The sequence below is a fragment of the Podarcis bocagei genome, assembly GCF_964188305.1.
Source record: "Podarcis bocagei genome assembly, chromosome: 1".
Classification (NCBI taxonomy): Eukaryota; Metazoa; Chordata; class Lepidosauria; order Squamata; family Lacertidae; genus Podarcis; species Podarcis bocagei.
In genome coordinates, this window is record NC_138125.1 from 87914038 (window position 1) to 87926665 (window position 12628).

The 12628-nt window shown below is 48.7% G+C and overlaps 1 protein-coding gene across 6 annotated transcripts in view; it reads right to left on the reverse strand.

Annotated features, from left to right (window-relative positions):
• Positions 1-12628, reverse strand: part of SPEG (striated muscle enriched protein kinase) — a 107871-nt gene that overhangs the window by 15654 nt on the left and 79589 nt on the right. For all 6 annotated transcript variants that reach the window (XM_081213669.1, XM_081213670.1, XM_081213674.1 and 3 more), the window contains 11 exons: positions 11962-12130; positions 10616-10709; positions 9485-9685; positions 9238-9298; positions 8751-8828; positions 6046-6218; positions 4807-4833; positions 4300-4452; positions 3040-3082; positions 2677-2745; positions 68-2291 (listed from right to left, as the gene is read on the reverse strand). In XM_081213669.1, the coding sequence (XP_081069795.1) occupies positions 68-2291; positions 2677-2745; positions 3040-3082; positions 4300-4452; positions 4807-4833; positions 6046-6218; positions 8751-8828; positions 9238-9298; positions 9485-9685; positions 10616-10709; positions 11962-12130 (3292 nt within the window). The remainder of the gene's footprint in view (positions 1-67; positions 2292-2676; positions 2746-3039; positions 3083-4299; positions 4453-4806; positions 4834-6045; positions 6219-8750; positions 8829-9237; positions 9299-9484; positions 9686-10615; positions 10710-11961; positions 12131-12628) is intronic.

The following is a 12628-nucleotide window of genomic DNA, read 5'->3' on the forward strand; positions in this document are numbered from 1 at the left end:
GGAGAAACATCAACCATAACACACACACGCTTTCCCAGGTGGGAAATGGTTGTAGACCATTGCTCACCGCTGCCTGTGGATGTGTCAGACTGGAAGGACTCTGTGGAAGGGACACTTGCAGACTGGGCTGCCAGCTGGTTCTGCGGGATGCCCACTTGACGCAGGTTTTCCCCCTCTGAAGTTGCTCGGCGCAGGTGAGAGAGGAAAGGAGCTTTCTTCTCAGGCTGCCTGATACGGTCGCCACCAGCAGCAGCTGCCTGGTCTTCTTCGCCACGTTGTGAGTGGCTGCGCAGATGTGTGGAGAGGCGCCCCATGGTGGTTCCGATCTTCCTGCGCACAGCCATGACGGGCGACTCATTGGAGCCAGGCTCCGACAGCTGGCTGTCCGAGTCCTTTTTGTCCTTGGAAGCCAGGCCCCCAGACAGCCTCGCTCCCCCTCCTTCCTCCTCCTTGGCCTTCCTCCTCTCGACGGGAGGCGTGCGTCGGAGTCGCATTGACATCCTGCGGATGAAGCCGCCCTCCTTCTCCACTTCATGCAGGTCCTGCACAGAACGAGAGCGCTCGCCCAGGTGTCGAGAGACCCCAGACTTGGACAGCTCCAGTGGGGCACCCACAGGGCCTGGCCGGTAGATGCCCTCTTCCCGCGGCCCGGCCAGCTGCCGCTCCTCAGACCTGGAGAGCAGCTTGCGGCCCCTGCTGAGGGAGCCTTCCCTGCCTCTCTTGAATTTGGCCTCAAAGACCTCTTCAGAGTCAATGTCCAGAATGTGCTCAGCACTGGAGGAGCGAACTTGGGGGGAGGGTTCCTTGCTGGGGGTCTGCGCAGCCTTCTTGGCAAAGGCAGCAGTGGGGTGGGACTGTGTTGTAGCTGGAGAGGTTTGAGGTATACCTTCTGAGGCAGCCGCAGAAGGTTCTGCAGCCTCCCTGTGAGGGACCTGGGATGACTCGCCAGCCAGGCTCTGCATGACATCAGCGTAGGCCGAACGCTTGGGGGCCGAGCTGCCTGGGGTGGGTGAGATGGGTGTGCGAGTTGTTGGCTTCCTTGGAGAGCCTATGGCTTTCACAGCTTCTGGAGCATCAGGTTTGGACAATCTCACCAACGCCTTTTCCTCAGGTCCCCTGGCGGTTGGTCTCCTCAAGCTAGCCCTGCTGATGGGCTTTGTTCCCACCTCCGCCTCAGGGGTAGGTGGCTTGGAGGGAACCTCGTGTGGCGTGTGGGGCCTGGATTCATTCAGAGCGGAGAGGGACGGTGTCTCTTTCAGCCTCTGGACTTCGGCCTGGGCTAAGGGGATTTCCAGCGGTGCTCCAGAGCGGCGGTGCAGGGTGACAGGCTCCCCGTCGCCTTGGCTGAAGGAGCTGCTCTTTTGGAGGAGGCGCCCCTCAGGGGGCATGTGCTGCGGAGCCGTCTCAATGGAGGCTGCGCGCACCATCTTGTGCCCAGGGGACAGCTGCTTTTCCAGCCTGGGAGGCCTCAAGCCCTTTTTCTCAAGGCCGAGGGTCTCCAGCAGCGGCCCCCGCAATCCACTCAGCTTACCGTCCACGGGGCTGCCATGCAGCAGGCGCTGCCGCATGACCTCCAGGCGCTGGGTGTATTCTTCCTCTGGCAGCCCGCCCTTCCTGCGGTACAATGTGCCGGGGCTGGGGCTCCGACGGGGCAGCTCCATGGAGGCTGCTTTGGTCAGGCGTTTGCGGGAGTGGGGCTCCGCTTCATCCGAGGGGAGACTAAGCAACAGGGCGCTGTCGGCAGAGCTGCCACGGCGCAGCTCCCCCTTACGCGAAGCTTTGTCAGATGCTTCTGGGGAATCCAGGCTGGAGCCTTTCTTCAGGGCCTTCCTGGGGTACTCTGGCCTTTTCTGGGCCTCGCGAGTCTCCTCGTCGGAAGAGCCAGGCTCCTCAGCCTCTGTGGAGCGCTTCCGTGGCAACGTGCCCTTCTGCCTCCTGAAAGAGAGCTCTGCTTCTTCCTTTCTCTTGGGATCCACCACAGCTCCCTGCCCCTCATCATCCTGCCACTCCATCAATGTGCCCTCTTCATCTGCTAGAGCCCCCTCAGGGCTGGGAGGCTCATCATCTGTTGGGATCTCAGTGAGGGACATGCGGGAGCCAGAAAATTCAGGCTGATGGGGCATGGGAATGTAGGGCAACTCCTCTGGGTCATCAGAATCCGAAGAGGAGGACAACACCGAGGTCTCCTTGAGGAGGCGAGGCACAGCAATAGACAAGTGGCTGGATGTGTCCTCTAGGAGCTCAGGAATTGGCCGTGGCACCATGTTGCACTTGTAGCTGATCTGGGAGCGCTGGGGAAAGAAAGCACACACTGAGGGGAGAATGGGATGGAGCTCAAGCAAAGACCCAGAGAGCCTCTGTTCCACCCACACCTCATTTCACAGGCTTGGCTGCCCACCCTCTTGATGAGGTCAGACTGTAGCTCCCATCATCCCTGACCACTGGACACGTTGGTTGACCAACAACATCTGAAGAGCACCATGGAAAACTGTCAGGGTCATTTGCCCACACAGACACTCACAATTACACACACACCACTTGTGCTCCACGGCAGCATTTTCTGCACAATGATGTCCACCTTACCATCCACCTCCTCCTTAATTTTGCTGCTGGAATTCACAACCACAAATCAACCAATCAATAAATTGCCAGCACGCTGACAGGTACCAATTTTACCTGCCATTTCCGGCGAGATATGAAGAGCTTGAGATGATCTGTACTGATGCTCTTGCCCTTGGCTAATGTCTGAAAGGAAGGGTGGAAGCAGGCAGGGTCAGAAGAACAAGCAGAGCTCTGTAGCCGGGTCAAAACAAAGGCCTTTCTAGTCCAGCCTGTTTCCCACAGTGGCCAAAGAGATGCCTCTGGCTCAGGCAGCTGGAAAGAGTTGCTTTTGCTCCCTGCATGTGTGGCAGAAGCCTTTGCTTGAAGGAACCTCTCCCACTTTGAGCTACCAAGATTTTTTCCTGCCTGGAGAAAGGCACCACCACCCAACATGGGCCCTACTTCTCTTTCTAAAGAGGCATCAGCAAATGGACTTACCTTGAACCAGGGGTGTTCCAGGGTCTGATCTGCATTGGGTCTCCTGGGAAGGAAAACAAGAATGAGTCAATATGTAGACACAGCATTTGCTAGTGTAGAGGAAAGCTGCAGCTAAAGCCCACACACCCCACACTTCCATACACTGCTCCTCAGCATGTCCTTTTCCTTTCCTTCTGCTTCCTCCAGCCCACCTCCAATCACTCTCCTCTCTCCCACCAAAAGCAGAATGGCTTCCTCTGATTACTTGCCTTCCAACGCTCCTTCTTCCCAGGCTTGAATCAAAGGACTGTGAGAGCATTTCCTTGCTTTCTAGAACAGCTAACAAACCTCACAGCTTAAAAAGAGTGGGATCACTCTTGCACAATCACCTTTTTTTCCCAAGAGGTAGGATTAAAATACATTACATAAATAAATAAATAACACACTATTCTTGCTTTTTGGCGGGGTGGGGTTGTCCCCAAGCATTGTGTGTCTTTGGCCTCCTTCAGACAACTTTACTGAGCTGTCATCCTGATTTGCTTAAACAAAGCTTACATAGACAGAGGTTATGCCATGTCTGGTCTTCATTGAGCATTCATTCCAATTTGTTTGTGGGGGAGATTATACAACAATGATCGTTCATCCTCATTAGCTAGTTTGGGGATCTTATATCTCCTTAACCATTCATTCGTCCCACACTTTCCAATGCATTTCTCTGTAATTTTCCTAAGAGCAAAAGGTGTGTTAAAGTGGATGTAGTGCGTGTTGGCCCCTTTGGGCAGTTGTGTGTGTGTGTTCTGCAATATGTTCTTGGCACAATAACAGTCCATTAGAGATTTATTTTGGTTTCCTTTGACTTCTGTAATGCTTCCTCAATGCTATCACATTATTGCCACCTGTAGGGGCTATAAGACTACAAAAGCTGAACAAAAGTATACCAGAATCCTTGTGGTATAAAAAGTCGCAGGATTTCAACAGGAAGCCACAGGATCATGTGTGGCCCCCCTGAGAGCATTCTGAGCACAAATCATCATCAATACACAATAAAAAGGTAGGGGAGGCCTGGAACTCTCTTTGGCCCCACTCTAAGGTGGCTTTTCTTTCTGTGCCTCTGGACACATAGCTTTCCCTTTCTCAGAGGAGGAATAATTATAGTTGTTTTTTTACTCTCTCTGCCATGGGGGCGGGGAGTTTGTGTGTGGGGAGTCCTCTTTGCATCCCACACAGGTAAATGCCTCTATCTAATCCTCAGGGAGACCCTTAATATACCCTATTACTTACAGGCGGTCATTAACCAGTACTTTGATAACAAAGCCTTTAGCCTCTCTCGTCAGTCCTGTGAACATACTCTCCTCAAAAGCCACGTTGTAGTTGCGGATGTTCATGAGTGTGGTCTTGTCGTTCTCACCCACAAACGGGGAGATCCCTGTGAGACTGAGAGAGGGAATAGTCAGAAAATCATTTGCTGGCAGGCTTGGGGCAAGCTTTCTGGGTTTCCTATGCCCTTGCATGCAAGGATGTAGTGATGGGGTGAGGAAATTTACCAGGGTAGCTTTTCAAGGTTCCCCAAGCCATAATTCACACCCTGGAGACAGTAGAGCATGGCTCTCTGGAGAGCTGAATGGGAACACTATGTCAAAGCATAGTGGTGGAATTATCTGCTTCCAGGACAAGCAAGAGCCCTGGTATTTCTCATTGTGCCTTCTCTTTACCATAATATGGTAGAGCTGCAAGAGAGACGGGAAGAACCTGAACAGTCCTAGCATAGTCCTCCAACCTGAGGCTTACCATAGATATGTGATTACTCCCACTGGCCTGTAAAAAAAGAACAGACAAAATTTCAGTGCTTTGACAGGACATTTCTAGGAGTTTAGTTATATGATCCAGGTGGTACCTATACTTAGTGATCTTAAGGATAGATAGATTAAATGGGATGATGGCATCAGGGTTGAGTTGGTTGAGGTTCTTTCCAACTCAATGATTCTGTGATTGTAAGGTTAGGGTCTGGACAATAGAAGGGCTATTTCAGTTGTCAGATAAGGTGTGGTGGCTTTGTTCTGCAAAATACGGTAGATGGTCAAGTAGAAGTGATCTGTTTCTACAGGAGCTAAAAGCTGGAGACCCCTCTGCCAGAAGAGAGCCTTTTGGGAAGGGGGCTTACCTTCCCTCTCCCAGTTGTGGAATGTGCTAACTCATATGCCTCAGTTTTTGCTCTCTGCAAGAATACTATGTTGCTAGTGGCCCCCCTAATCTGATGAGGGAGAAGCATCTGCTGGAGTGTGTTTAATGCTTTGAAACTCCACCTATGTTCAACTTGTACTGTATGCATGTGAAAATAAACCATATGTCACAAAACAAAAGCAAGCCTTCAGAAATCAAGTTTATGACACACCCCTGGAGTTCTCACTGCTTTGAGCCTTGAGGTGCATGTAACGATAGATAGATTAGATTAGCCCCGGCTAGCAAATGGTATGACTCCATGATCAGGGAGTCCAGAGCACCAGGCCATTCTAGGGTCTGCAGTGTTTGGATTTGTAACAGTCTTCAAGAAGTCGGGATCCAACTTAAGGTTGAAACAAATACACTACAGTAGAATGGGCAATAATGAGCCAGTGCATCATGCTCACACTCCCCAAGTAAGACTTATACAAAAGTGTTTTGCACTGTCCTTAAGGGGAAACAGCATGGGCTGATCTGCAAGAGTCAACGCAACAAAACAAGCTGCACAGTCCATGACAGGGAGCAACCCTGATGCCTCTCTTGTGCAGACTCTGCCCCATGCAAACCAGCAATTGCAAGCCCAGGTCCAATTGAGTTTGTTCTTCCAATAGGCATCCCACAGTCCCAGAAAAATCTTCTGGACTACAGGTTAAGCAAGGGCCTATCCCAGGAATTCCTCCTCCCTGAAATTGCCCAATACTCAAGCTCAGGAATTCCCCTTTAGCTTTTAATTGCTCCTTTCTGGTGCTCCTTTCAGAGATGTGTGTGCACAGACATACATCATATTGTGCAGGTGCATCTGTTTACCAGACATCGGTGACACCGGAGACTGGACTCTGGCTGACAATCTCGGGGCCCACAAATTCGGGGGTGCCATACTTGCAGTACTGCAGCTCATCCGGAATCAGCTCTTGGGCATTGCCAAAGTCACAGATCCGCACCTGATCGCTGCCGGGTTCAGCCAGCAGCAAGTTTTCAGGCTGTGGGAAAGGCAAGTGGAGAGGTATTAAGGAGGTGCCCCGAGAAAAAGCTGCTAAGTAAGCCAAATAATTCACAACTCTGAAATGTGACAGATACTCACCCACAATAGGCACAGATTACAGAAATCATTCCCTTCTCCAGGGGATTCCCTACAGCCAACATTGCATTATTCACACCAGTGAGCTATGCTGTGGTCTTCAGAAAGGTGTCTAGCCCCTTTTCATGTCCACTACTTCCTCAATGTCATGCATGCTTGTAACTATTTCCAGCAATCTCCTGAATGGAGGAGCATGTGTGTTTATTGATCCCTTAGATTTGCACAAATCCAGAGAACTGTACCAGCAGGTCACATAAAAATTTTCAATGCCATCCATCTCCTCCAGGTTGTATGGATGGAGATCGGAAAAGTGAACCACAACCTACCCTCCAGAGGTGGCACAGCCAGGTATGGCAGGAACCTTTATCTGAAAAACGCACCCAGCCAGAGGTGAAATAAAAAGTGGCAGGTTCCTTTTCTCTCTCTTATAATAATTACAGGGTGGGGAGCCCAGGCCACCTCTCTGTCATCAATTCTTTTGAAGTGTGATATTGTAGGTGGGGCGGCATCATTTCTTATCGTGTCCCATAGAATGTGCATACCTCCTGCCCCCATTTTCTTTCATTGTTTTGTGATATATGTGTCCTAATGGTGAGATTGTATACAAGGTGTGTCGTCTTCCTGGTGTTATTCCCATTCTGGACAGGGGATGGAGGGGTTCGTTCTTTCCTTTTCTCCCCTGTTTGGGGTTCTCTGTATACTATTCTGTACATTTATGTACTATGCGTGCTGGTTTACATGTTGTTTTGGTTTTATTATACCGTTCTTGAAAAATCTCAAATGTGTTTCTCAGAATAAAATAACCAGACCCAATAATTTGTTTTGAGTAAGAGAACAAAACAGAGCTCACAATCCTTTCACACAAAAATCCACTCCTGGTTATCCTCCCACCCTAAAAATGTTTTTTCTTCATTTCAGCAGTATAATTAAGGGAGGGATGCGTCAGGCACCCATTATATGCACTTTCCGGAAACAACTGAAGACATTTTTGTTCAGACAGGCTTTCCCAGCTGGATAAATGGGTCTTTACCACAAGTGTCTACATTATACGGTTTTAGTTTTGTTTTAAATGTGTTTGCTTTTTGTGTTTTTAACTGTTTTCTATTATCTTTAGTGCACATCGTCTTGAGACAGCTGTTCAGAAGGCAACTGATAAATCAATGATGGCAATAATAATTTTGTTGCTGTCATTGTTAAACAATTGGGGAGTCAGAAATCCTTGCCAATCTACATCAAGTGACCCAGAAATCTACTAGTAGATCACATTTCCCCTTCTGCTCACCCTTACTGTAGTTTTAATAGAATTTAAACTATACACATATAGTTTTTTATTTTTAATCTGTAAGGTGCCTTGAGTCCCACCAGGGGAAAAGGCAGGGTATAAAACAACAACATACTATCGATTACAGGTACCTTGAGAACATCACTCTCTCTATTTAACAAGCATATATTATAAGGGGGTTCTGCCATCAACCTCAGGTTGTTTGGAATTTTTGTTCTCACAAGGCAGTGTAACACCTTTGGCTACCCAAGCTGGTTCTTACTCCATAAGCTCCCCAGAACCTCCTTGCAGCCCATTCATTAGCCCAGTGGAGATCTGGTGGAAAGCCAAGGATGTTAGGGAATTGAAAAGCAAGGGAGACAAGCCTGGGGCCTTCCAATTGTTTCTGCAATACAGGATAGCAGTTCTCACCAACACATTTCTTGAGCAAAGTCTAATTCCACAGCATCAAAGATCATATTAGTTTAGCCATTCCCTGTCAGGGCAGGGCCTGACAGACAACAAAAGGACTGCTGCCCAGGAAGGAAGGAACACCTGCTGAGAGTCTGAGGGTCCTGCTCCTGCCTCTCTCCACCAGGCCTAGGGCGGGGCCTGAAAAAAGGACTGCTGCTGCCCAGCAGAGAATACTGTTTACATTCTTTAAAAGTGCTTTTTAATTGTGTTTTTTATTTTTATTTTAAAAAGTAAATTGTTTTTAACTCTTTTTATATGTTGGGGTGTGTGTTATTCAGCTGTTTCTGTTGATATTTTGATTATGTATTTTGTGTTTTTTATATTGTAATTTTATCTTGTGAACTCCCCTGAGACCTGCGGATACAGGGTGGTATATAAATTTAATAAAGAATAATAAGGAATAATAATTTTGCTGCACCACACTAGGTTCCTTGGGAAGGACTGGTAGTTAAACTACTCTAGGAATTGTAGTTCTGTGAGGGGAGCAGCCTTAGCAAACTACATTCCCCAGGATTCTTTGCTCGGAAGGAAGCCATGACTGTTTAAAGTGGTATCGTAGTACTTTGAATGTATGACGGGACCCATGATTTCAGTCTGTACAAAGGAAGAGTTGAAGCCCAACCCGGCTGAGCCAAATGCTCAGGGAATACAGATGAGGGCCAAGGCTGACCACAGCAGGACACGCCAGGGTGCACTCACCTTAATGTCAAGGTGCAAGATGCCATGATGGTGGAGGTAGCTGACACCCTCCAGGACCTGCCGCATGTAGCAACGTATCTGCAGGGGAGTAACCCAGCAACAGTCAGAGTAAGGTACAGTCAAAAAGAGAGGCATCCAAGTAGACACACACAGAAGTTGGGATTGGAGCCCAAACCACCAACTTCTCATTGCTATGGAAATCTGCTCGTCCTTGTCCCTGGTACTTGTTTAGCTAGGTTTTGGGTTTTTTATCTATTGCTTTTCAATCATTTTCAAACTCTATGAGTTTACTTTACCTGCTGCTTCACTGCCTGTACAACTGTTTTCTTTTGCTGTGGTTTTTTTATTATTGCATGTAAACTAATAGGAAAGCCATACAGGCTGAAAAAGGGGCGTTAATACATTTTCTAAGAAATGAAGCTCTTCCAGGACAATGAAGATAAGATGGTCTTGAGGGCCTGTTCCCATGACAGAAGCCTGCTCTTACTTCAGATTCGCTCACAGAGGTCTTCCTCGCAATCCGCTCTAGCACTTCTTCTCCTGTGCAGCTGTATAGTCCGTCAAGGGAAATGTCATGTGTAGAGACCCCACCCTGCCTGCTTCTTAAAAGCAGTGTCCTCCTAGGAGTCCCTCATAACCATTACGAAAAAATAAAATATATATATTTTTAAATGGCCTACTGCCCTGGATATTGGGTCTCCCAAGCACCACCAGATCTCCCAAATAGAGGATACAACTCCATGACAATGATGATGGCATTCCTCTTCTCAAAGGCATCATGGAAGTAGACAATGCGTTCATGGTCCAGCTGAGCTATGATGCCAAGCTCACGGCGTGCTGATTTCTTAGCTTTGGCGCGGCACGGGATGAACTTGGCGGCAAAGGCCAAACCGGAACTCTTCTGGGTCACTCGCCGAACGTACGAGAAGGCTCCCCTGAGGAACAGCACAGGTCATCATGAGGCACCACCCAGACCCATTCCTTGCTCTTCCCCTTGTTTTGTTGAGTTATGGTCATCCTGTTTTGACCTTGGCCCAGCTGGTCAAGGAAAGAGGTCAGAGGGCATGGCAAAGTGACTTCTCCTGTGAGGATGGAGGAGTGATGGAAAAGCAAAGGGCGTTCTCGAGAGAACAGGCCCAGCCCCTGCTGTTTCCTAGTCCTCTCTAGAAAACTTGTTCTAAACCTGAAGGGAGAGGCCTCCAATTAATATATCAATTAAATGCTGGTAAAGCACAGGCTTTTACCAAAGCAACATGAGAAGTCTCGGTGAAAGGCTGTAATTCCAGAGCAAACTCCCAGGGTTGAGGCTGTGGCACTATCACCAGCAGAGTGTTCTGGAAGCCGGGAGGCTTTGCCACAGTTCAGGGACAAGGTGGTAGTAAGGCAGGTGTCTGCTGCGTCCTTCCACGTGCCTGGGAGCGAGAGGTAATTGCCCCCACTCCCCCAGAAGAATCGATTCAGATTAAATCCCCATATGTGAGCAAAGGTGGAAAAGCAGCAAGATGCTGCCACTGCCTTACTGTGTGAGCTTCTGACAAATGCACTGAGCCCCAGGGATCAGCAAACTGGGGGCAAACCTGGTCAGCCCATGGGTGGACCTGTGTTTGTAAGTCCAACAAAACTCCTGTGGCCAAGTAGTGCATCCATTCCTTTGCATGTCAGGGTGACTGACCTGTAGCCCTGCAGACGTTGTTTTACTATAGTTTCCATCACTGACCATGTTGGCTGGGACTGATGGAGCCCAACAACATCTCCATGGTCACAGGTTTCCCATTCCTTTTTAAGGAGCCTTCAAGCCTGAGCCACCTCACACCAAGAGGAAGGCCCAGTATAACCTGCCTTATCTTCCCTGAGGACTCCCTCACCTGCCAATCTCCTCGTGGACATCGTAATATTCAGCCAGGCGACGAGCTGTGTGTGCGGCTTCTTCTGCCCGTGCGGCGTCAGCATCTGGCACAGCTAGAGAGAGCAACAGTGGGAGCAGCAGTGATAGATCAGGGGTATTTAGAGTGGGGGGGGGGAGCATAAGCAGCACAAGACCATGACTCCTCCTGTCCCCCTTTGACATTCACCTGGGAAGCTTCATCATCCTCATGCAGAGCTGACTCTTATCCTATTGGCCCACACTGCTACAATATGAAGAGAGGAATAAGGCTTGTGCAAATCTTTATGGGTTGTGCAAATCTTTAGTAGGAAGTCCATTATGAGAGACTCCCTTATGGACTTGGGTTTAAATTAGTGGTTCCCAAATCTTTTCACCATGGACCATTTGAAAATTTCAGAGCATCTTGTTGGACCACCACATCATTTTTCTGCCTCGTGTAGCAATTATGATGTCTTTCTTATATATTGTTATTCCATGGAATTCAAACTTTAATACAATAAAATACAATATGAGAAATAAAAGAAGCAGTACAAATACAATTAAAAATCAATATCACTATTTAATGCAATGGGTGCGCCATTCCCCATCTTCAACCGCAAATCCACGGGCACACCTGAATGAGTGAATTCCTGGCTTAAACATCATTAGGGAAGGGATGAGCATCCGCATTCACACTCTGGGTGTGTTTCCAAATTCACATTTGACAACGTAAGAACATGACAAGGCTCCTGCTTAATCAGGCTAAAGGACCATCTGGGGTAGGACTCTGTTCTCACAGTGGCCAACTGGGCACTGTAGCTCAGCAGTAGAGTACGTGCTCCACATGCAAAAGGTCCAAGGTTCAGTTCCTGGCATCCCCAGATAGATCAGGGGAAGACACCTACTTAGAACTCTGTAGACAATACTGTGCTGGATTTTATAAACTGGTCTGATTGTATAAACCAGTTACCAATGTTCCATGTAGGGCTCTTAGGCTGGAACAGAGCAGAGATGGTCAATATAGCTCCTGTGATGGGCAGGCAGTCTCTGGTTTGGTCAGGACCACTCTCAGTATGAGAGGAGCGTGGCCTTCTACCCTTGCCTAGTCAAGTCAATGGAATCTTCTGCCTCTTGTACTAAAGCCTCCAACTCCACCAACTGACCTCAGAGATACTGGGTTGGACAGCACACATGCCATCACGAGATTTGAGCATTGCCAGTTGCAATTCTAGCCTTGCCGTCACACCCACCATGGTCCAGTAGGAGACCCACAGCCAACACTGCTTTTGCAGTCCTGGCACCCAACTAAAGCCCAGCAGCTCTTATGACTAGCACGATATCACGTACCTGCATGGACGACCAGCTCAGCCTTGCAAGACACTTCTCCAGCCAGGTTGCGGGCGATGCACGTGTAGACCCCACTGTCCTGCTCTGTAGTGTTCAGCACAACCAGCGAGCATTCGCTCTCCTCGTACACAAAGCTCAGGTGGTTGCTTTCCGTCAGGAGCACCTCATCCTATTGGGGATGTTTCATCAAGACAAGCCACTTGCAAACATCAGGCAGGCAGAACCATTTCATGTGGCAGGCTTCCCCAACCTGTTGCCCTCCAGATGTTCTTGGACTACAATTCCCGTCTTCCCTAAGCACAGGTTGAGGAAATCTCCTTTATGGTTTTCTCTTACTGTGCTGTTACAGGCCCAGTTTTCTTCAGGAAACTGTAAAAGGATCGAGCTTCTCTTTGAGACGCCCTGTCCAAGGCCCTTTCCTCAATTGATTCTCTTTCTGAACAAACCCAAGTGTCTCTACTTAGTTGTACTACTCAAGATGCAGGGAAAGAGAATATTAGGCAGGCCTTAATTCCACACCATTGGGCCTTGGCTATTCACATGAAAGGACAGAAGGCACATGCCCCGCTTCCAAGCACCTAGTCACTGAGACTCCTGACTATCTCATGTCGGGCCAAGAAGCCCTTGAGTTGGTTAGGATTGAGAGGAATCTGCTCCACTGAGGAGA